Source organism: Macrobrachium rosenbergii, chromosome 39 (assembly GCF_040412425.1).
Source record: "Macrobrachium rosenbergii isolate ZJJX-2024 chromosome 39, ASM4041242v1, whole genome shotgun sequence".
Classification (NCBI taxonomy): Eukaryota; Metazoa; Arthropoda; class Malacostraca; order Decapoda; family Palaemonidae; genus Macrobrachium; species Macrobrachium rosenbergii.
Window position 1 is genome coordinate 2975816 of NC_089779.1, and position 22650 is coordinate 2998465.

The 22650-nt window shown below is 39.2% G+C and overlaps 1 protein-coding gene across 2 annotated transcripts in view; it reads left to right on the plus strand.

Annotated features, from left to right (window-relative positions):
- The window catches only part of LOC136825654 (enoyl-CoA hydratase domain-containing protein 3, mitochondrial-like), a 53492-nt gene that overhangs the window by 6924 nt on the left and 23918 nt on the right, over positions 1-22650 (plus strand). The window contains exons 3-7 of one of the 2 annotated variants that reach the window (XM_067082333.1): positions 246-375; positions 1350-1540; positions 4996-5156; positions 5776-5890; positions 8255-9242. In XM_067082333.1, the coding sequence (XP_066938434.1) occupies positions 246-375; positions 1350-1540; positions 4996-5156; positions 5776-5890; positions 8255-8360 (703 nt within the window). In that variant the 3' untranslated portion in view covers positions 8361-9242. Of the gene's footprint in view, positions 1-245; positions 376-1349; positions 1541-4995; positions 5157-5775; positions 5891-8254; positions 9243-22650 lie in introns of those variants that run through there. The other variant, XM_067082332.1, reaches the window with a different exon arrangement.

Consider the following 22650-nt stretch of genomic DNA (forward strand, 5'->3'; position numbering starts at 1 on the left):
ATCCTAGTGTAAAGAACTTCTGGTTTGTATGTTAGGAAAAATACCAATTACTTTCAAAATATACTATTTTTTACCTCAGTGACCTTCCTTTGTTGTGACACCAATGTGTGATTTGATGTTAATCATTTTTTGTTCATCAGTTAAAGATGAAGGCATTGATAAATGAAAGGCTTCTGGCATTGCTACTTATGTGTGTCTGCAGCCACAGGTTATTCATTCAGTTCTTTGTCTGTATTTATGTACAGAAATGCACTCTCCCTGCATGTTCTTGAAGAGCTACATGAAGCCATACATAAAGAAAATCCACTCCTGAGATGCATAGTGTTAGGAGCGGAGGGGAAGGTCTTCTCAGCTGGACATAATTTGAAGGAGTTGGTAAGCATAAGTGTTACCTTTTCAGTAATGATGCGGTTTGATTTCTGTGGAATGCAAACTTGAAGTGTTGTGTTCATGCAAAGTACAAACTTATTACAGTGTATGATAAATTCATGTTTTACTGGTGGTACAGAGACCAAAATCTTAAATTACTTATCAAATGTAGGTAGTTGAGGCATATCTTGTTAAAGGATGCATCATTTGGAGCCAGAAGCATATTAGTGAGTTTGGTCTGGATGTGAGTCTTTTTGCCATTTCATTATTTTAATTCCCTGTCTCTAATTTGTGTTCCTCTCCCTGACTTGCTGTTGTTAACCCCCCTCCCCCCCCCCATATGATTTGCAGTAGGCTTTTTGGATTGATTGTGTGAAATTTTTCCCCTCGAGTGGCTTTTCTGACATGATGACGAGGAAGTATCATGGGTAGTATTGAAGTTGATTTTTGAGACTAGATGTGCAGGTCGTGATTGGAAATGTCAGAAATTCATTGGTATTTGGACTTGAGGATTGTTAATATAGTTAGTCACAATGAAATCTTGTGAAAATTCTCTCAGGAATGTGATTTGATAATGCTGTACAGGTTTACGATCTCTTATCCGTAATTCTGATAGTAACCGAAAAACTCTAAAAACCTAAATATCTTTTGGAGAAAAGAAATCATTTGCAAAAATCAAACAATGCAACTATATGTATAATAACGATGATTTATGTAAAGTTATTTTGCTTGTTGTACCCAGTTACAGTATATTGCTTGTATCGGGTGGGACAAGCATCTCTCAGTTCCATAGATGAGGACATGTATCTAAGTCTTTTTTTTTAGTTGGGTGTCCTATCAGAAACTTTTATCATTTGAAAAACGATGTTGAAAAATTTGTTTATAAGAATTTGCATGTAGATAATATTCAACATGATGTATGTAGATCTAAGAGGACATCTCTTTTCAGTATCATTTAAGAACTTTTTTTTTTTTTTTAGACAGCTAAGGACGGTCGTGCTTATCACCAGGAGGTATTTGATTCATGCACGAGACTGATGTTGGCTTTGCAGAGTATTAGTGTTCCAGTGATTGCTAAAGTCAATGGGATAGCAGCTGCAGCGGGGTGTCAATTGGTTGCATCTTGCGACATTGTCATCGCTACAGACACATCTTCATTTTCAACTCCAGGGTGAGTTCTAAATCTGTGCTTAAACAAAACGAAAAGTGTGACGAATTATTTCCAGAAAGGAAAAAATGGACTGAGTTTTCAAGTGTCAATATATATGATTTTAGGAGAATGAATGTGCTAACATTAAGCATTATGTCACCCCACTGGTTAGTCAGTGGTAACTGGGACAACTGCTTAACATGAGAAAATGATTGTATATTGCAATTTCAGACAAGAATGTAAGTGTAGAAATTAGTAACTTTAGAAGCAGGTATATATTTATAAGAAATGTAGTGTGTTATTTTGTTTAGAAGCGAAAATTTGTCTGCAAGTCTGTGGTTCTCCAAGTTATAAAGATTTCCCACAAGTTTATGATGCCTTATTTATTTTTAATTACTGCCAAAGACTAAATCTACGTGATTCAGTGAGAAATTGAGTCAGGGTTGGGGTAGATAGGGGTAGGTTACAATTGGTGATTAACCATATACAGTAATCCCTTGATTATTGGAATTTATAGAGCCAAGGCCCTGCCAGATAATGGCGAAATCCAGGTAAAGGCTAGTAAAAAAATCTACGGGTGTTCAAGGGTAACTGTACCCTGACTCGCCTTACTTTGTCAAAGTCAGATAACCGTAAACACTAAGTATGCCTATGAACAACAACCATCACACTTTAAACTGAAAACTTGGTACAAAAAGCTGTTATCCACCTTATCTTCCCTTATTTATAACAAAATAAACTCTATAAATACACTTTAAAAAAAGCAAAACCCCTTCTTCTTCTCTGACGCACACCCCCTACTCCCAACCCTTTGTCGAGGTAGGGGGCATAGGGCCCCGCTGCAGGGACTGATTGCACTGTTGTACCTTCCATCCCTGCAGTGGGTTCAGCCAAACATTGCAACTCGCTCATCCTTTTACTCTTCCTCTATTAAGTTTTCATGCTTCCCTCTGCCTCTGTCAGTGATGACATGTGCGTGGCACAGAAATACGGAAGAGACTGCTCTTATAACTTAGATGGAGTGGAGGTGGATAGCATGCCTCCCTACCCTTAAAACTGGAGTTCTGACATGATCGAGCGAGCCAAAACTTTTATGTCAAACCTTGTCCCCAGTCTTAGGTCTGATCTTGATGAACTGATAACCCTTAAGGCGCTGAGGGCTTGGTGTATATCCAGGTGAGGTTCCCAGAGCAGTTACCACTGCAGGTGGCTATGTTGTTCCTCCCCCTGTTGGGCTTCCTTGGTTAGAGGGCCCTCCGTCCTGGATGAAATTAAAATACATCATCATATGAAGACACAGTCCTAAAACCTTTGGATGACTCTGATGAAAACTCACTTCAGATATAGTATTAATATATTAATACCTTATAGAAGGCAAAGAAGAACTAGATAGTACAGGCAAGACCTGACCTTGACACACTTTGACTCCCGCTTCGGAAGTAGAAGTTAGTCAAGGTTCGTAATATTAGAGAAGGACAGAAAATATCTGCTTGAAAATGAGAAAATTGCTTATTGAGCAGACCCCAACCTCTGAAATGTCATTCAGACAAATAAAAGACCAGATGTGGTTGATCGAAACCACAACAAAAAACCAATCCAAAATTTACATGAGTGTAACAAACATTGATAACATAAATGTAAAAGTAAAAAACTTGATAGTAGGAACAATGTACAGGGTACCATAGCACTATTTGATAATGATAATGAACCCAATTGAAAAGAATGTCATTGAATTCCCTTAAAAAGAAGTATATTAATGTACAGGACTGTGAAATACATGATGTAATGAGTAGACAAAATAATAGATAGATATTGAGATTAGCAAAAATGAAATTTAAAGTCCAAGAATTCCCTTTAAAAATTAAAAATTATGGATCAAAACAGAAAAGACCACATGTTCCAAAATCACTACTATGCCAAAACTGTGGTAAGTTTAGTAATTCTTCAATTATCCAGATTAATAGATCCAAGGGTCCATTGGATAATGGCAAAATATGGATACAGTATTGGCAAGTAAAAAAATTTAGGGGTGTTCACCTAACCTTGTCAATACCACATAACTGTAAACACTCAGTATGCTTATAATCAACACCCATCACACTTTAAACCGAAAACTTTATGCAAAAGGCAATTGTCTACCTTTTTTCCCCATATTTGTAACGAAATATACTGCATAAATACACTTTAGAAAAGAAAGGCAACCTCTTTTTCTCTCTCTCTAGTAAATGACACAGTTCAGTAGGTCTACCTTTGTTTACCCACAGCCTGCTACGGTTTTATGATCATTAATGTATTTTTGTTATACAGCAACTTGCTTATCAGTTGTTACCACATTGTATTACCATACACGAGATAAAAATGTACTGCATGTGTGAACTGTAGTCCAGGTGGTATACTCATAGTACTGTATCTATTTGCAAAAGTCAGATACGCTATTACGTCTGTATTTAAGATAAAGGTAATGGTAATGAAACTGTTAATGTGATTAACTAACTGTAGACCAGTGCTACCATGTCTCACAGTCTCGGTTCCCTTAGACAGTTTCATTCTTTTGCCATAATTATAGTACACAGTTGAGCATTCATTAGTTAACTATATTTGAAGTACAGTAAGCCCCCAGTATTCGCGTTCTCACGATTCGCGGACTCACGTATTTGCGGATTTCTGTGTGGAACGTACCTACCCATTATTCGCGGAAAATTCACCCATTCGCGGTATTTTTCACTGAGAAATATTTGCTAATTGCTGTATTTTCTTATCATTTTCATGACTAAATGCACTTTTTGTGATAAAACTATTAAAATACTCAGGTATAAGTATTTTTAGATGGGTTTTCTTGTGTTTAAACTATCAAAATGGGCGGTTCTAAGTTTTTAGAGGGGTTTTAAGTATTCGCAGATTTTAGCTATTCATGGGGGGTGTGGTACGCATCTCCCGCGAATACGGGGGGGTTTACTGTACAGTACTGTCATTTCATTTTCACAAGTACAGTATGCACACGCACCACAATAGTCCAGTGTTGCCATGATGTTTTTCCAGGGTTATCATACAGGAGTTAAAAATTATCTAACATAAAATTACGATAGTTTTCTTAATACTCACCAAGTTTTCCAGTGGTTCAAAACTTCCACCCACACCAGATGTGATACAAAATGTCCTACAAAAACAAACCAGTCAGCTTCCATTTTCAGAATTTGGGTTACTGTGTATGGAAGTCACAGGAAGACTGAGCCAGCAGCCAAGATTAAAAAAAGTGATAAGATACATTTCTTTTCTTCCTTCAACTCGTAGTGTTGCTGGAAACTAGTTAGCAAATATATTTAGAATGGATGTATGTATTGTAATGTATTTATGAAAACTCAATTAATCAGATTTTGCAGGCAACCAGGTGATTGAATAATTGGACTGCATTTTATCCTATTTCTGTGCCTCATTTCTAAAATCCATTATTTATTTATTTTAATTTTTGTTTTCAGAGGAGGTGTTGGTATATTTTGTTCAACGCCTGGAATACCTTTAGTAAGATGTGTTCCTAGAAAAGTGTCAGCTCACATGCTTTTGACTGGTCTTCCAATATCTGCAGATGAGGCACTGAGAGCTGGACTTGTATCAAAAGTTGTTCCTGAGAGTGAATTAGGTATGATTATTCTTTTTCATTCCATTGTGAAGGAGTTGCACATTTTGTTCATTACCACTTGAATTTATTTTAGTTCCCCTTAAGGTGTTATGATTACTATTTTTATCATTGTTATCAGTAGTAGCAGCAGCCTTCTTGTCTTTTAAGATTGCGATGAAACTTCTTTGACTCGCACCTTGGGGTTGGTGGTTATTTTCTCCAAATATTTGTCATTGGCTTATTTTTAAAGGGCATAGCTCAGTGCAGAGGAAAAGGTTTTTCCACATAAAAACCTGTTTTTTGTATTAAAGATTATATTTTTTCCTCATACGGTAATTGTATGGTTTTAAAGACGGTTAAACTATATTTAATTTGGTTCCTATCAGTGCTTATTGGTCACCATGAGCATGTACTCTTATAATATGCTTTTAAAGCATGAAATTGCTTGCTGATGTGTATGAATTGCAGAAATGTTGCCTGAGAAAGTTTTTATTAGCTTTCTTCTGTTAATGAATATAGTCACTGTGACTACAGTTAACATTATTAAGTAGATTATCAATCAATCAATCAGATGTAAGAAAGGAGCAATTGTGTGTTTTTTCAGTTGTTTTTACAATCTTAACTTTTCTTTATATTCCAGACAGTGAAGTTCAGAGGACTGTAGAAGCCATTGTAAGCAAAAGCAAAGCAGTAATTGCCTTGGGGAAGTCATTTATGTACAGACAAATGGAAATGACGATTGAAGATGCATACAGGTGAGATGCTTTTAATGTTTAGTGGGTAATGTCATTGTATAGTTGTAGAATGTGCTCTTACTGAGTTAGTGAAAATTAGCTACAGCTATTCTGAATCTCTCCAGATTAATAGCATCTACATCATTCCACCTTTCCCCCATTCTCTTACTCGTTTTCCACTTAACTGTTAAATTTTTTAAACGCTGAATGTTTTTGACAGTGAGGAAGTGTTCTGCTTCAACAATAAAAGCTTATACAACTGACCTGTCTCAGGTTTTGAGTGCAGAGGTATCAATCTGGGTTCTCCAAATGAGTTGTAACAAATATGTCAGCCCTTTGAAAGGTAATCTCTGTTGAGATCTTGGAAACCCCCAGCATGGGATGTCTCACTAGTGCTGAAGTACCTCTCTAATGATTGGTTTGGGTTGACTGAACTTTCATTTCGAAGGAATTTAACTTTGAAGACAACCTTCTTATTAGCTGTAGTTTGACTTGGATGATAAGTATGCTTAAAGCACATCATACCACGTATCACACATCACGAACTGGGTGAGTTTTGTCCTCTTCTACGTGCCCATTTTAAGGCTAAGACTCAGACAACTTCTTCACCGTCGTCACCTAATTTTCTCATTATCAGGACCGTAAGCTGTTACCTGGAGAGAACTTTTTAGAAAGGGATTTCACAGATATTTTTATTATTCAACATATTTAAACTTAAAACTGTCCAGAAACACCATCTGTGTTAAGCTGAAGAGAGTTCCTAGGTGTCTTTCTGCCTCTGAATTTCAAGAATCCAAGTTGAAGGTCAAGAGTCATCAGGTTAAGGCTATAATAACTTCTGATGCATTGAAGTTACCACAGTTGTGAAAGCTAACTTCAACATGACTACGTGGATGTCCTCTTCAATGTATGTTTAGTTGTACTTGAGAGAAGTAGCTCATAAATGCATAAATCTGTGTTCTGTTGGACCTGCAGTGGTATCAGGTCCAGTCTTGCCTTGACCTGGAATACCAAGTGTTATCAAGATTCATCATCCTCTTCATTCTCATTGATAAGAAATTGACCTTTGGGAAGTATATGTGTAATATTGCTTCCTCTGTATCTCAAAAAGTTGGCATCTTGTGGGAATGTTTTTAAATGTCTCACGATAAAGCTGGTGTATCTGTGTTTTAACTTTTCTCCTTCCTTGTTTGGAGTACTTTTCTCCAGTGTGGTCTTCAGGTACTGACTCTCATCTTAGACTCTTGATAGAGTTATGTCATCAGTCAAGTTTATTTTGCCAACTCTTGATACTGATTTGTGGCGCAGATGTAAAGTGTGTTCAATATGTTTGGTGCATAAAACTTACTACACCGACAAACATCCTATGCACTCTTCTTTACCTGACCTAGGTAATTTTGCTCTCAACACTTTGCGGGGTACTGCTGCAAACAGTCATTTTCTAGCATCAGGTTTAATGCTACTTAGTTTGCCAGGAGTCTTATCTTGGCCACAACTAAAATGTGGAATAGTTTGCATACTGCAGTTGTGGAATCTTCTGATATCCAAATATTTAAGTCGAGAGCAAATTCATTCCTACAGTGTGTTGACATCTGAATTTCAGGTGTATCAGTTTTATTTTCTATTCCCTCGTATTTATTTATTCATCGCCTTTTCCTACAACTTGTTTTAAAGAAAGAAAGAAAAAAAGAAAGAGCAAGGCCCAGGCTATGTCCATATCAGTCTTGAGCCTTTTGTTGCAACTTCCAATCATTGCCCAAGAGGATTTATTGGTCCAGTGCCCCTGGAAGTTCAAGGGTCTCTTGATCATTTTTATGACCACATATCTACCCCCAGCTAAGGTAGCTGTGTAGAAAGATTTATTTGGATAAATTAATTTTTTCACATACAAACCCAGTACTTTGCCCTCCTCTCAATTCCTCTAAGCTACAGCTAGTTCAAACTATATACCGTAGAGAATAACTAGTTTTCACCACCAGGGGTGCTCAGGGACCCAAATATACACTCAGATAAGTGGAAGGGTTTTTTTATCTAGGATTTACTTAGGGTGACAACTACAGCAGATTAGGCTTAAGATGACTAGTACAGCAGTTTAAGCTAACGTAAAGTGATAGATGCATACTGTATAGGAGAGAATGGACTTTTATTTTTCTTTATTGAATTATATTTCTTCTACTCTTACTAACTAATGCAAGAGCCAGCAAGGAAAGATGTCTGAAGCTCGACGTTGAAATAGTTCATTCATTGTATATTATTTTGTAAATACTAGAGTCTTATAACTTTAAATATTCTCTCTATCATTTGGTTCACCTTTTTTATTTAAAGCATATAGGAGAATTGTAGGAACTTTAGAGGAATTATACCAACCTTTTTGTCTCTGCCCAGAGAGGGATCGTGTGTTATGGTGAACAACATCAACATGAGTGATGGACAAGAAGGAATAAACAGCTTCATTGAAAAAAGAACGCCAAACTGGTCTCATAAATGTTAATTGTGCTTCTTTTGGAAGTCTTACATAGAAGCCTGGGATTGATGTAATAGTATCGTATATCCTAGTTGGCTGTAATGTAATAATGTAAGAAAAGGTGCTTTACATTATAAAGTAATATAGTAGTTATAGTTTTGCCTATTACTGTACATTCATTTTCAAATTAATATAGCAATGTAAACTGATTTTATGATGAGTAATTAAGAGCAGTGCAGTGTAGAACACTCCATGAGTCACTTGTCCCATTTCCTATGAGGTCTTCTTAATCATTCTTTGAAACTCATCAACTGTTACCTCAAAATAATTATACTGTAGTACCTGTTAATGAAATTATTCTTCAAAAATCTTTGGCATTTAATGCCCTAGTGCACATCCTGAATACAGAAAAATGTCTCGTCTGTGAAGCCTTAATTATTACGGCATTGTCAAGCCATGTAACTTGATCACAGTGGTTTAGTTCACTCAGTGAGCCCAACATGTCACTATTTTATACATCTGCCCTTCAAAGTAAGATGCAGAATTAATCCTTAAGTCCAACTGCCCTGTGAAAATAATTATTTAAGTATTTTTTAGTTTAAGTTTCAACTATGAAGAAAATGTTAGTTTTTAGAGAATAAAAAAAATCATAGAACCATAGAAATGTAAATGTGTATAGTCATATGGATGTCTTTGCAGATGAAACTGTTATAAGGGTTCATTTTGTGGATAAGACAGACTCCCTGCATTATATGTGGTTTGCCTACTATCATATTTAAAGTGGACATGATTGTATACTAGCAGTACTTGTAGTCCAGGAAGCAGGCTTAATGTACGTTTGGGCTTCTCCTTATTGTTATTCCTTCTTATACTGTTGTCATTAGAGAGAAATGAACTTATGAAAAGGTATTGGTAGCTTCAAAGATTTCCTGATGATTTTTGGCCTCTCTTTATTGAACGCATCAAAGGACCCCTTGATGGCACAGTGGATTATACATGAAGTTCGTAAGTTCACTAAGATTATCTTCAGTTTTGAGGACCGTGGATATATTTAAAACAAGAGAATACCAGTTCATCCATTTAATACCAACTTTTGCAGTGTGGCATTAGTTTTGAGGTCAGATATCCATCCGTAGGTTACAAAGTGCTAAAATATGTGGCATATGCATATTACTCTTGCATTGCGCATGCTTCTATACTGTAAAATTTTTAATGTGTATTGCAGATCATAGACTGAAAGTACAAAGAATACTGCAGTGAAGTTGCTCTCTACATGTCAAACAAAGCCAGAAGTTATGAGTACTGTGAATGCCTCCAAGTGGTTAGTGACTGAATATCAAAGCATTCTAATGACCCATTGTGTTTCCATTATAAATGAAATTTGAGAAAGGAACAGAAAAACATTTTATAATTTGAGAATGCTGGTTCATCCAGTGACCATTTACCTCTACTCACCAGAAGCAGTCAAGATATGTATGAAGTAATGCCCAGAACTTAAATGTCTGAGTCAGAGGACTCAGATTTTGAAGAATAATCACAAACAAGGTGTCTAGAAAAGTCTGATGAAAACCTTCCTTCAAATAAGATGTGAATAGATATCCTGCAAGACATAGAACAAGTGCCGTTTCTGAGTTGAAGCCAGCTGTAATACTTCTACATGTCAAGTCTGCCAATGGAAAGCATTTTCCAGAAATATGAAACATGAAATAAAAGGAGATTAGTGAAGGGATTGCTGCTATCCTTTCACTTGACTCAGAATCGTTGGAGAGAAGTTTAGGGAAGGAAAAATTTCAGTAACACACTTCAGTCAAAGGAAAGAGGCTCTTTTTTAAAATAACAGGACTGAAATCTTGGAAATAATTTCACCTTTATATAACAAAATTTAATTTTCTCCAAGTAGAACTGTAGCGGTTTATGAAGTTTAACTTGGGAATTTGTATTTGTCTCTTGGAACCCAGGCTATGTAATGAACCTTATCATGTGGATTGAAATTATGAAATGTAGAGATCTTCCTCCAGCAGATGAATGGTTTAAAGGAAGTGTTGCTATCAGAAATCAGACAAGTCTGCAGCATTCAAAGACAACATTGCAAGCTGTTGCAGCAAACTAACACCATGAATTAGACACCTTGGAAATCAGAGGAAGCTAAATGGCCTCACCATGAACTATCTAGAAAAGCATTAATTAAGAGGTCAGTAGATAGAAGTACTTAAGGTATTCAAAGGTATAAATAACATAGATTATAGGAATCTGTTAGCCTTAGTAACCCAACTAGATACACCGGATGGAAATTGGAACTAAAATGGCTCAGTACCAGCTCTTGAAGGGATCCTCTTCACTTACAAGATTGTCTTATTTTGGAACAGACCACAGCTGAGGTTGTAAATATTACCACTACCATCCAGTATAAAAATAGATTAGTCTCTCTCTCTCTCTCTCTCTCTCTCTCTCTCTCTCTCTCTCTCTCTCTCTCTCTCTCTCTCTCTCTCTCTCTCTCTCTCTAATCAAAATGAAATTCATAGCACTGCTGAAAGAACTCAATTTTGGCCTTGTGACACTGAAGACATTTCAATGGAAAAATATGTTCATCTGGAAATATGTAAGATTTTTCAGCAGACTCCACTTTCTCCAGTAACAGTTGCTCATTACTTCAATGAAAAGGTCTGCATGGTCCTGAAAGAGTCAGGGCAAATGATTCTGCTTGTAACTGACATAAGTTGAAGATTTTCTGCATCAGTGTTTATGAAGAGGAAGAGATTGAGGGGCACAGATAGGTATTACTCTGTAGCACTGGGTTGATGCTACATTTGGAATTTGGTACAGTTAGAGCTGTTTGACCAAGATTGAAGAATTCACTATGAGAGAAATATGTAGTTCACTAAATTTCAAAATTGCAACAACAGCAGGAAGAAGCATTTTGTAAAATGGTTCAAGTGAGTGCAATAATTTATTATTATATACTGTGAACCTGATATTGGAGGAGGAAAACCCTATAATACATCTTGATGAACTACTAGCATTGATAACAGGGGCAAGAGTAGCTTGCAGATGGTACACAAGTACAGTTGTTACCAGCTTGAGTTGGCCACATTCAAACTTGCCAAATGTAAGGAAAGCCCAGGCACTTGAGCAGGAAGAATTTGCAACAAGCAACATTCATGGAGTATCTAAACTGCCTCCATTCCATATTGAACACATTCATTGATCCTGAATTATAAGAGATTTAAAAGAGCTCATTACCATGAGGTTAGAGCAGAAGTTTAAGCTCAGAGACAGTTTTCTACGATAGAGAGTCTTGTGAAAATTGCTTCAGCAAGTAAAATTTGTTTTCCAGTGTCGAGAAGGTATATTCTTGAGGCATAGTTGTCGTTGTGTATTTGTCACTAAATAAATTCCACTTTGAAGACTCGTTCAATGCTAAGAAAGAAGAGTAAGCTACAGAGTCGTGGTTTCAAAGTTCAATATAAGAATTGAGAAGGCCCTGTAAAATCAACTGCAAATTGTTTCACCTTTGGTGTCTGTAATAAAAGGGTGAAGATAATAGAGCTGTAGGTATCTTGATATTTGATGTAGGTATAGGAACATTACAAAGAAGAACAGAAAACAGTCTGCTTTTGCAGATGGACTGGATATTAGAGGAGTCACATCCAAGAGAGGAAATAGCCAATATCTCCTAGAACATATATGTTAAAGGCTCAAAAATCATGGCATCAGCTAGTATTAAAGAGATTGCAGGATTGAATTTCAGACAGACTTAAGATAGATACTGGATTGAAACAAGATTGATATATGGAGGTGGGGAGTAGTGAGGAGCCATCCCAATCAGTACAGCAGCCAGTTGTTGAGTGATCCAACATCAGGAGTAATTCCAGACAAAGTACACCAGTGAAGAAAAGTTTGAACGAGCATCGTACTTATTCACAGAAAAAAAGACGTGAAGTCCGTTATTGGAAAACAAAGAGAAGGAGATTGGCAAACAGGAGAAATTTTGACTTAATGGAGGGGTACTACATGACGGTCAGTTCTGTACCTTAAGCATCAGTTCTGTAGACCATAGACGAAAAAAATAAATAATTAGTTTCTCTCTTTGGGAAAACTCATTTGTGAGAGATGATGATGATGTGAAGCCTCCAAAGAAAGGAAGTTCTTAGGAAATTATGGCAGTTTTTTGATAGTGCAAACTAATGTCTCAAGAATGCTGGGTGTGTTCAGACCACTTTAGACTCATATCCATTCTTTGATGTAGAAAAGAAGTATTAATTGGGATTATGTATATTATTTTTTATATTCTTTAATCAAAAACTTTGAGGAGCTGAGAGGAAGGTCCCTTGCCAGATAAATTGAAGGGTCCAATTTAGATATATCAAGTTTGGCTTTAAACAACATAAGCGGGATGTTGTGTCTGATCAAAGTTCATGAGCAAAGATAGGGATTTTATGTTTCACTGGTTAGAGTAATCAGTAAAGAAGATATAATTACAGATATGGAGCAGACTATTTTCAGACAGCTTATTGACTAAATTTAGTTCAAGGATTACTCTCAGACCTCACACTAAATTGAAACAAGAGACTGTAGTTGATCTGAATGGAACAAGCATTGATAAAAAATGAGGATTGGAGTATGAAATCCCCTTGACGTTTGGAACATAATTTTGTTCAGATGTGGCATGGGTAATCCATGATGGATGAAGCAATGTAAAGGATCACATAAGTGTGTGATGGTCTCCCAAGGAAATTTCTGTCCAGTGAGTTGTTGTAATGCTGATATCAAGAGATGTGGAGGATAAAGATGAGCTGATAAACATTTGTAGCAGTTGAGTAACATGGGCAGGGCCACAGGGGTCCTGAGCGTTCTATCTCACTATAATAATGCAAAATTACTGTTTTGTAGTGGTAAAACAACAGTGAAACAGTACAAAAGTTATTCTTATTACATTTTTAGCATTATTATTATTCTGATTGTTTGCCATATCTAGCCAGGCAAAGCTTACGTACACGGTTTCCTAGAAGATCTAAGAACAGACAGTAACTGTGGAAATTTCCTAGAGATTTTCAATTTAATTGCCAAAAATGACCTACTGTAGTTGCCAGTCAGCATCTTCACAAGGTTCTGCTGACAGAGGACTACATTGTGTCCTATCTCTCTCCACAGAACCAGAATGAGTTCATCAGCCTGCTTAGTGATCACATTAGAACTGCCATCTTTCAAAAAATGACAAAGGCCAAGTATTTTGCTATCATGTTGGATAAGACTCCATATGTATCTCACACTGATCAAACATCCCAAGTGATATAATATGTGCACATTAAAGATGCAGAAGTCAGCGTATCAGTCTTCTATCGACTTTATTCAGTTACGTGTGGAAACCAGCTGATGTCATAACAGCAAATTTGCGACAAGTTGCAAGAAGATGGCCTTAATCTGGAAATCTGCCATGGCAAAGGATACAACGTTGCAACTATACGTGCAAATGGTGCACAGAAATGTATTTTGAATACGAATCCCAAGCAGCGTTTGTGCCGTGTAACAATCGCTCTCAGTCTTAATAGTGTGTATACATTTGGTGTTGGGGCACAGTCTGTGACTTTCTTTGGCAGTGTGGAAAAGGGTATACATTCTTCTTAAGATCTAGCCATAGGTGGGATGCTCTTCAGGAACATATACCAGTTCATTTTAAGTGCTAGACATGCACTTGCTGGGCACACTGAGGAAGAAATAGAAACTTTGGAGGTGTTGAGAGATGGTCCTAAAAAAACCTTCCAAACCAAGGGTAATGCAGGAAGTATGTTAGTTTGCATCATGGCTCATCATTTTTTACCATTCTTCCATATTTAGAGCCCAGTACTGACCAAAATGGATGATTCTCAAATCTACATGCTGCAAGGACTTGTGCTTGATCAGTGTGTGCAAATGGAAGCACTGGTTCTAGTTTGCCTGGAAAATGAGACTGTTTAGGGTCAAAAGAAACTGCGAAAACTGCAGGTGTTCAAAACGTACAGTGCTACACAGGGAAAGCTAGATGTAAAAAATTGTAGATGAGTAGAGATAAGATGCTGGCTTGACCTTAGTACAAGAAACACACCAAGAACAACTTGAAGCATATGATGAATTTGAGGCAGAAATGACAAAACGTACAATACAAATGGAGACACATCACCAGAGATTTACTCTCCTGCAGATCCATACATAGTTGGATACTGAGAAATGTGATTTTATCAATGAACAAACCCAGCACACATGTGCTAAAGTACATACATGGAGTTGCATGTTGTGGCTCTGATCACTGGAATAAATGTGGAACCATTTACAGGCAGTCCTGGATTATCGTCGGGGGGGGGGGTCTGTTCCTAACGGCGTGATAATAACCGAAAAATGCCAATAACCAGAAGTTGGTATCGGCACCAATAAGCAGATATTGGCGCATGTCGGTTTCGAAAATCCAGTTATTGTCACCAAAAAACCAGATCGCCAATAACCGGAGACTGCCTGTATAGTAAGTCTTGTATAAAGAAGTCGGTCCCAGTGAGAAAATTACTAACTGGACAGTTTTAGATTTGCTTTGATGGGTGTGACAAACTTTGTTTTGACACAAGAAATCTTTTCAACTATTTCTTTCAACTTCCAGTTATGAAGACTTGAGTAGCCTACCATGAGCCTAGAAGGACCAAGTAGCCTACCAATACTGTCAGTTGAGAGAGATTGTAATGTAGATTTTGATATTGGCATTGAAAAGTTTGCCCTAATTAAAACAAAGCAGTTTTAACTGTATTAGAAATCATAATTTTTATATATGCAGTGAATTTTAACATCATTTTATGTCACTAATGTTTAATGCTTTTTACTTTAATTACATCAATATTTTCTTTAAATACATCTGTTTGCTGGGTAATAGGTTCAGTGTAGTGCTAGTCTGGTGGAGGGTACTCTTTTTGGGGGTGTGGCTTAGTGGATTTTATTATCTATCATACATAATTCCTTTCTACATGACACGTTGTTAGACTTGCATAATAAACTTTATTTTTATATAAGTGACTTACCAAGTAATTACATAGCTATGAGCTTTCTACCTATGGCAGCCTAAAAATTCAAAATTCATGGTAGCGCTAGCATTTGTTCCGATGTAGGCGCGTGCACCGCCCATTATCGGGGACTGTGAGGAACAACTAGGCAGAAAGCTTCAATTCGTTGGCTGCCGGCTCCAGCTCTTCGTTGGGTGAGTCGGTAGAGCTGCGGACTGGCACTTCGCTGGGCCGGAGTTCGATTCCCCGGCCGGCTGATGAAGTGTTAGAGGAATTTATTTCTGGTGATAGAAATTCATTTCTCGCTATGTGGTTCGGATTCCACAATAGGCTGTAGGTCCTAGGAGAGCTGTTAATCAGCTCAGGTATCTAGCACGTATTCATGAACTGAGTAGGCTTTGGGACATGAATGATAAAAATGGCCTTTGTATCCTGATTTGCGTTTAACTGGTACTGCTTTAAATGTTAATGACATTTAACATTTTCAGCAAAACTTTTGATAAGACATTGACTTTTAAGAAGAAAATACGTAATACTGCTTCCTCTGTTTGTCGAAAAAGTTGGTATCTCATGGAAATCTTTTTGAATGTTTCGTGATGAAGCTACTGTATAATATGAGCTTTTCAGTCGAGAAACATACCGAGTGCCATTTTTAAAATGTAATAAATGAAATTAAAAATTACTTTGACCCAGGATGCCGCTTGGCATGTTTCTTGACTGATGGCCTCATATCTAAGTTTTTTAACCGTTTTCTTCACCCACGGTTGGAGTAATGTCCTCCAAGGTGGTCTTTGGGTGCTGACTGTAATCTTAAATTCTTGGGTAGGGTTGTGTCATCAGTCAAGTTTATTTTGCCAACTGTTAATTATTGATTTGTGGCATAGACGTAAAGTGAGTTCGCCACGTTGCTTGCATAATAAAATGTCCTACAACGACAAACATCCTCTGCACTCTTACTATACTTGACCTAACGATTTTTGCTGGCAACACTAAGCAGGCTGCTGCAAACAGTGTTTCGTTTTCTAGCATCTAGTTTCATACTACTCAGTTACCTGGGAGTTTTATTTTAGCTACAACTAATACGTTGAATATTTGCGCAGTGCAGTTGTGGAATCTTCAGTCCTCCTAATGTTTAAGTCAGGTGCAAATTCATTCCCGCTCTCTGCTCACTTCTGAAATTCAGGCGTATCGTCGTATGTTCCATTCCATCATACATATTTATTTATCCTTTTCCCTGTAAATTGTCTTTCTCACCAGGCTGGTTTTCCTTGGAACCCTCTTGAGTTTATAGTCTGTTATAAAGAATTACTATCATCGAAACTGAAGTTATCGGCGCTTTTGCAACCGACAGCGTCCGTGCCAGGAAGACGGAATAACATAAGGTGAGATTGTCGGTCGCTCGGTTCTGGCACTGTGACGTCACTGGTGCGCGTCGACAGGGTAGTGCACTTAATGATTATGTTTTGACAGTAATTTGTTGCTATGCTGGTGTTCACAATTTCCATACGGGAAAATATTCTCTCTCTCTCTCTCTCTCTCTCTCTCTCTCTCTCTCTCTCTCTCTCTCTCTCTCTCTCTCTCTCTCTCTCTATCACTTAAAACACAGCTATATCAAGATATCTAAGACCGTAACATACAGAATATAATCTTGTTGGAATACAAATAATGAAAGTAACGAGGGTGAATGAATATGAAAAAAAAACTTTCCAGACTTTTATTGAATTAGCGTAGTGTTCTTTTATTTACAAAAAATTACTGAAGAATTTTTTTCATTTTGTTTACACCTTTTTTAAGAAATTCTGACTTCCTTTTCAGCATTTAATATCTTCACCCTAAAATGTATTCTGCACTAATAAAGAACTTCATTACTTCCTCCGGAACATCAGTGTTTAATTCCCTGAAAATATTAACGAATTTCGTAATCCCATCAACACCTGGTTTCAACTGTTCCCCATGAAAAGATTGAAAGAGTTGTTCCATTTCCTTTAAATTATTGAAAAATTGAGGACTGGGCCTAAACAACACTTTCCTCCTCACTTTGGAGATCCAGTCGTTGTTTAGGCGTTCATTATTTACTGTAATTGAAAGAATATGCACACACACGCACACAAATATTTACAATCAGGATTCCGGGTGAGACAAGAAACCCCCCTCTTACCCCTATGTGTGGGCACATATATATATATATATATATATATATATATATATATATATATATATATATATATATATATATATATATATGTATAATGATTTTGAGCCCATTCATAGATAAGAAAAGCTGTTGGATGATTAGGCTAATGAAAGCCACTTGATTCTCCATACATTATGTGACTCAACGCCCTGACCCCACGATATCCCTTAATAAAAGATCTAGGCCTAATTATTGCCTGCACGGGAAGACTCCTCAGAAGTAGGTCACTACGCACAGGCCTGATCACATGTTCGAACAAACTTCACATCCATAAAAAGAAAGTATAAAAGAAAAAAAAAATCCAACAATGCAACTATATAATGGCTGTCGAAACCAAGACGGAGTGACAAGCGCGTCGCCCAGTCCATGTGCTCCGGTGACGTCACAGAGAGAGGTCAGTCGGCGATCGGATTCCTCTGCGAACACACCTTACGTTATTCCGTCTTGCGTGTCAGTAGCTGTCCGTTTGCCAGACTCGACTTTTAAATTCTTGTTCTATTAAAGTTTTGTGCGTGTATCTTTCCCAGAGCGTGCGCGCGAGCGAGAAATGAATAAAATATATATATTAACCGATTAATTTAATAACCTTCGTACGCATTTCAGTCATCCGTGAATTCGATTTTATCGGCCTCAGCATTCTTCTTGGTAATGCGTGTAGGAGAGATCGCTGAAGCTCTGTATTTATAATGTTTATTGCATTGGCAAATATTTAATAAGAAATAAATAATGGATTTGAAGAAACAATTAAATAAACGAATAATTAGGCGCTGTGACTTCGTGTAAAGACGTGTATATAGTTTTTCTTGAAGCCAGATGTGTTTAAATGAGCAGCCGATTTGAGCAAATTTCGCTTGAGATAATGGTTGAAAGTGCCTATTTATTATTATTATTATTATTATTATTATTATTATTATTATTATAGTGAAGGTATTAGCACTACGTTTCAGCATCGAAAGATGGCTTTAGGATATAAGTGTATGTATGTGTATGTATATACCGTATATATATATATATGTATATATATGTGTGTGTATGTATGTATATATACTTTTTGAGGCTGCTGGAGCGTAGTGACAACTACCATTCTTCGTAAAATCGATTAATTAAAACTAGAACGACTGCTCTTCACTCCGAATCCTCTCTGGGAAATTCACAATGATCGAAGTATTCGGGGTTTCCCGATAAAACTTGGGAATCCCTCGTGTGGCTCCCATCCGTCTCCAGGACTCGGGAGAAGAGCCGATTCTGCCCGTGGCTCCTGGAGAAGTAAAAGCCATTCCCCATACGTTTAACGTTGCGATCCAGTCCTCACAGCAAGTCAAAGAGACTCCAGGTTCCGGAGGAGAAATCTCCGGGACCCACGGAAGCGTTCGAAGTCTTCGAAAAGACAACTGGCTTTTTTGAAAACTAACGTTCGTGAAAGCTGAGAGTAAAGTATACAAAAATGCCTAAATTACCCATTGCTGTTGTGAATCCTATTGTTAGTAATGGCGCCGGATCTTCAGTATTCGACGATTTGTGGACACTGCTGCTCGCAGTGTTGTTTATCTTTATAATACTTTTTACCGGATGCAAGCTTTTCTTCTGCAACCGAAGGGGAAACGGGATAAACGAAATGGCCGAAATGATGCGTTTATACGAGAGGGAAATTGTAAACTTGAAAGCCGACCAGATGGATCGAGTTGATATTTTGCTGTGCGAGATCAACCGATTGAAGGAAGTGGTCCGAACACACGAGGAGGCAATGATGCAAAGAAACGGCGAAATCGAATCGTTGATTAATCTCATCGACCCCGCAGAAGAAGGCGACAGTCCGAAAGGTGCTGGAACGGAGCGGCTCCGCGACTTAGTTCTCGACATGAAGGACAAGATCGCGGGAAATATCGAAGAAATAAGCGAGCTGGAAAAGGAAGTTTCCCGAAAGGAGAAGCGGATTGAGGAGACGGAGGACGAGGTCCACAGGAAGGACGAAAGACTGGAAGAACTGGAGAAACGGCTCGCGTCAGCTGGTGAGAAGATCGTTTTGCTGGAACGCGAGCTTTCGAACAGAGAAAACAAAGCAGAGTTGTTGGAAATGAAAGCAAGGGAAAAAGACAAGGAGATCGAAGATCTGAAAAAGAATGTGCACAGGCTTATGGAAGGCGAGGTACATGTTTCAGAGGATCTCAGAGAGCTGAGAAGAGAGTTGAGGGAGGCCTGTGCCAAGATAGGAAAAATTGAAGAGGACAACCGCAAGAAGGAGAAACTCATTTCCGCGGCAGAACGACGACTGGAAGACTTGCACGACAGAATTGAAGAGAGGAATGCCGCAGGGAAGCTGCAGATGCCAGGAACAGAACTGTGTGACGAAATAGTGACTTGTAAACGACAGAAGACTGAGGAACTGGAAAATTCGAGGAGACGCATGGAAGAAGCCTCGGACAACGAAGAGCTCTGGACCAATGCCGCGTCCCACCAAAGTCTCAGAACGGAAATCGCATTCGAGTTAGAAGGAATATTGAACAAGGGAAAGGTTAGGCGAATTCGGTTCATAGACAAACGGCTGAAACCAGTGGAAATCAAGGACAGGGCAGCGGCCTTGAAACTGGTTGCCGACCTACGTGAACAACAGAAGCTCGTCGGCTTCGGCAACAAGGACATGACTAGAAGAGCACATCTTGACGCTCACATACACGTCCTCAATAGAGCGCGAGGGAAGGGAATTCGGACCGAGCTGAACAAGGTTCTGGAATGTAAGTGCCAATCAAAACCTGCCGCTAAGGTCGTCAGTATTCCGGAGGACAACGTTCTGCCGGCGGGTATCCAAGAGGAGGAAGTGCTCCTTGATCCAAACTGCGCAACAGATGGGCTCATTTCCACCGTAGAAGAAATCGCCAGTATCCCAAAGATGGAAGCTGTTACCCCTTCCGAGGACACATTCACCCAGGAGGATCTTTCCATGCGACTGGAGGAGAAGGACATCCCGAAGGAAGAGGTTGTTATCCCTTTGGAGGACCTCAGTCCCACTCCCCAGGCCGCCCCGATTGTTCCAGAGGAGCTACTCACGAAGCGAGAAGAGGGAACATCTGTCGATGGGGAAGAACCAGATTTCCGTGAGGAAAGAGAAGCCCTTCACCTGGAGAGGTTGGCCCACATCAAGGAGAAAGAAGAATTCGCAGCAGAAAGAGAGGCCTTCTGTAGGGACAGAGAATGCTTCTTTCAGGACAAGAAAAAATTTGATGAGGACATGAAAGAATTCCTGAGTGGGAAGGCAGCTTTCAACAGCGAAAAGGAAGCAGTGGCTGAGATGATAAAGAATTTAAATAAGAAACTAGATGAGAGGGCATCACTTTTGAACAAAAAGAAGGAAGCAATAGACAAAGAAGCCGAGGAACTCGCTCAGAAAATGATAAGCTTCGAAGAAGCGTCTGAAGTGTTTGTATGGGAAAGAGAAGACTTTCAGCGGGAGAAGGAAGACTTTCAGCGGGAGAAGGAAGACTTTCAGCAGGAGAAGGAAGATTTCCAAAAAGAGAGGGACTGCTTTTCCAAAGTTGAACGAGATGCCTTTTATTATATGGAGAAGCTAGAAACGGTTATGAAAGAAAGGCAGGAAATTGAAGATTCCAAGTGGAAGACCAAGGAAGCAGAGATGGCCCAGATGATCGACGACCTTCGAGCGGAAATTCGAGAGAACCAGTGCGTGTTGCTGAAACTTCAGATGGAAAAATGGGAGCTTTTGCAGAAACTTGTGAAGGAAGGCCTCGTAGACGACGGAACAGTGCAAAAACAGGTGGCTGATATGAAAAATCTATTTTTAATATTGAAGAAAAACTGAGTCGGAGCAAGTTAAGTTTAAATGGCGCAAAACTAACACAACGTAAATAAGAAAGTTGGCGAGTCGATCCCCCTCATGAGGAAGCTGGTGAGGCGACCGCCCAGGACAAACATACTGGGGAGGCGACCAACCAGAGGGGAACCTGTACTGAGGCCAAGACCTACACCCAAGATTGGGGAATGGAAGGCAGTCCCCCCAACCGCCTTCCATCCTCCAGACTAGGGTAAAGGTCCAGGTGTTAGCGCAGGTCCAAATCTGTTTTTGGTCCTCATTCCAGGCACATGGAATTTCCAGTAGTTCCAAAACTGCCTTCCATTATCCAGCCTCGGATGCAGCTCCAGGTGTTAGCTCAGGTCCATATTGGCCTTTGGTCCTCATTCCAGGGCCAGGAAACTTCCAGCAGCCCCCCACTGCAGGAAATTCTCTGGCCCTGGAATGACGACCAAAAACCAATCTGGACTTAAGCTAATGCTTGGACCTGCACCCGAGGCTGGAGGAGGGCAGGCAGGGAACTTGCAGCAGCCCCCCAAAACTGCCTTCCATCCTCCAGCCTCGGATGTAGGTCCAGGTGTTAGCTCAGGTCCATATTGGTCTTTGGTCCTCATTCCAGGGCCAGGAAACTTCCAGCAGCCCCCCACTGCTGGAAATACCTTGGCCCTGGAATGAGAACAAAACCAATCTGGACTTAAGCTAATGCTTGGACCTGCACCCGAGGCTGGAGGAGAAAAGCAGGGAACTTTGCAGCAGCCCCCAAACTGCCTTCCATCCTCCAGCCTCGGATGTAGGTCCAGGTGTTAGCTCAGGTCCATATTGGTCTTTGGTCCTCATTCCAGGGCCAGGAAACTTCCAGCAGCCCCCCACTGCTGGAAATACCTTGGCCCTGGAATGGAGACCCAAAACCAATCTGGACTTAAGCTAATGCTTGGACCTGCACCCGAGGCTGGAGGATGGAAGGCAGTTGGGGGCTGCTGCAAATTCCTCAGGTCCATATCAGTCTTTGGTCCTCATTCCAGGCCCATGGAATTTCCAGTAGTGCCAAAACTGCCTTCCATTATCCAGCCTCGGATGCAGCTCCAGGTGTTAGCTCAGGTCCATATTGGTCTTTGGTCCTCATTCCAGGGCCAGGAAACTTCCAGCAGCCCCCCACTGCTGGAAATACCTTGGCCCTGGAATAGGGACCCAAAACCAATCTGGACTTAAGCTAATGCTTGTACCTGCACCCGAGGCTGGAGGAGGGCAGGCAGGGAACTTGCAGCAGCCCGCCCCAACTGCCTTCCATCCTCCAGCCTC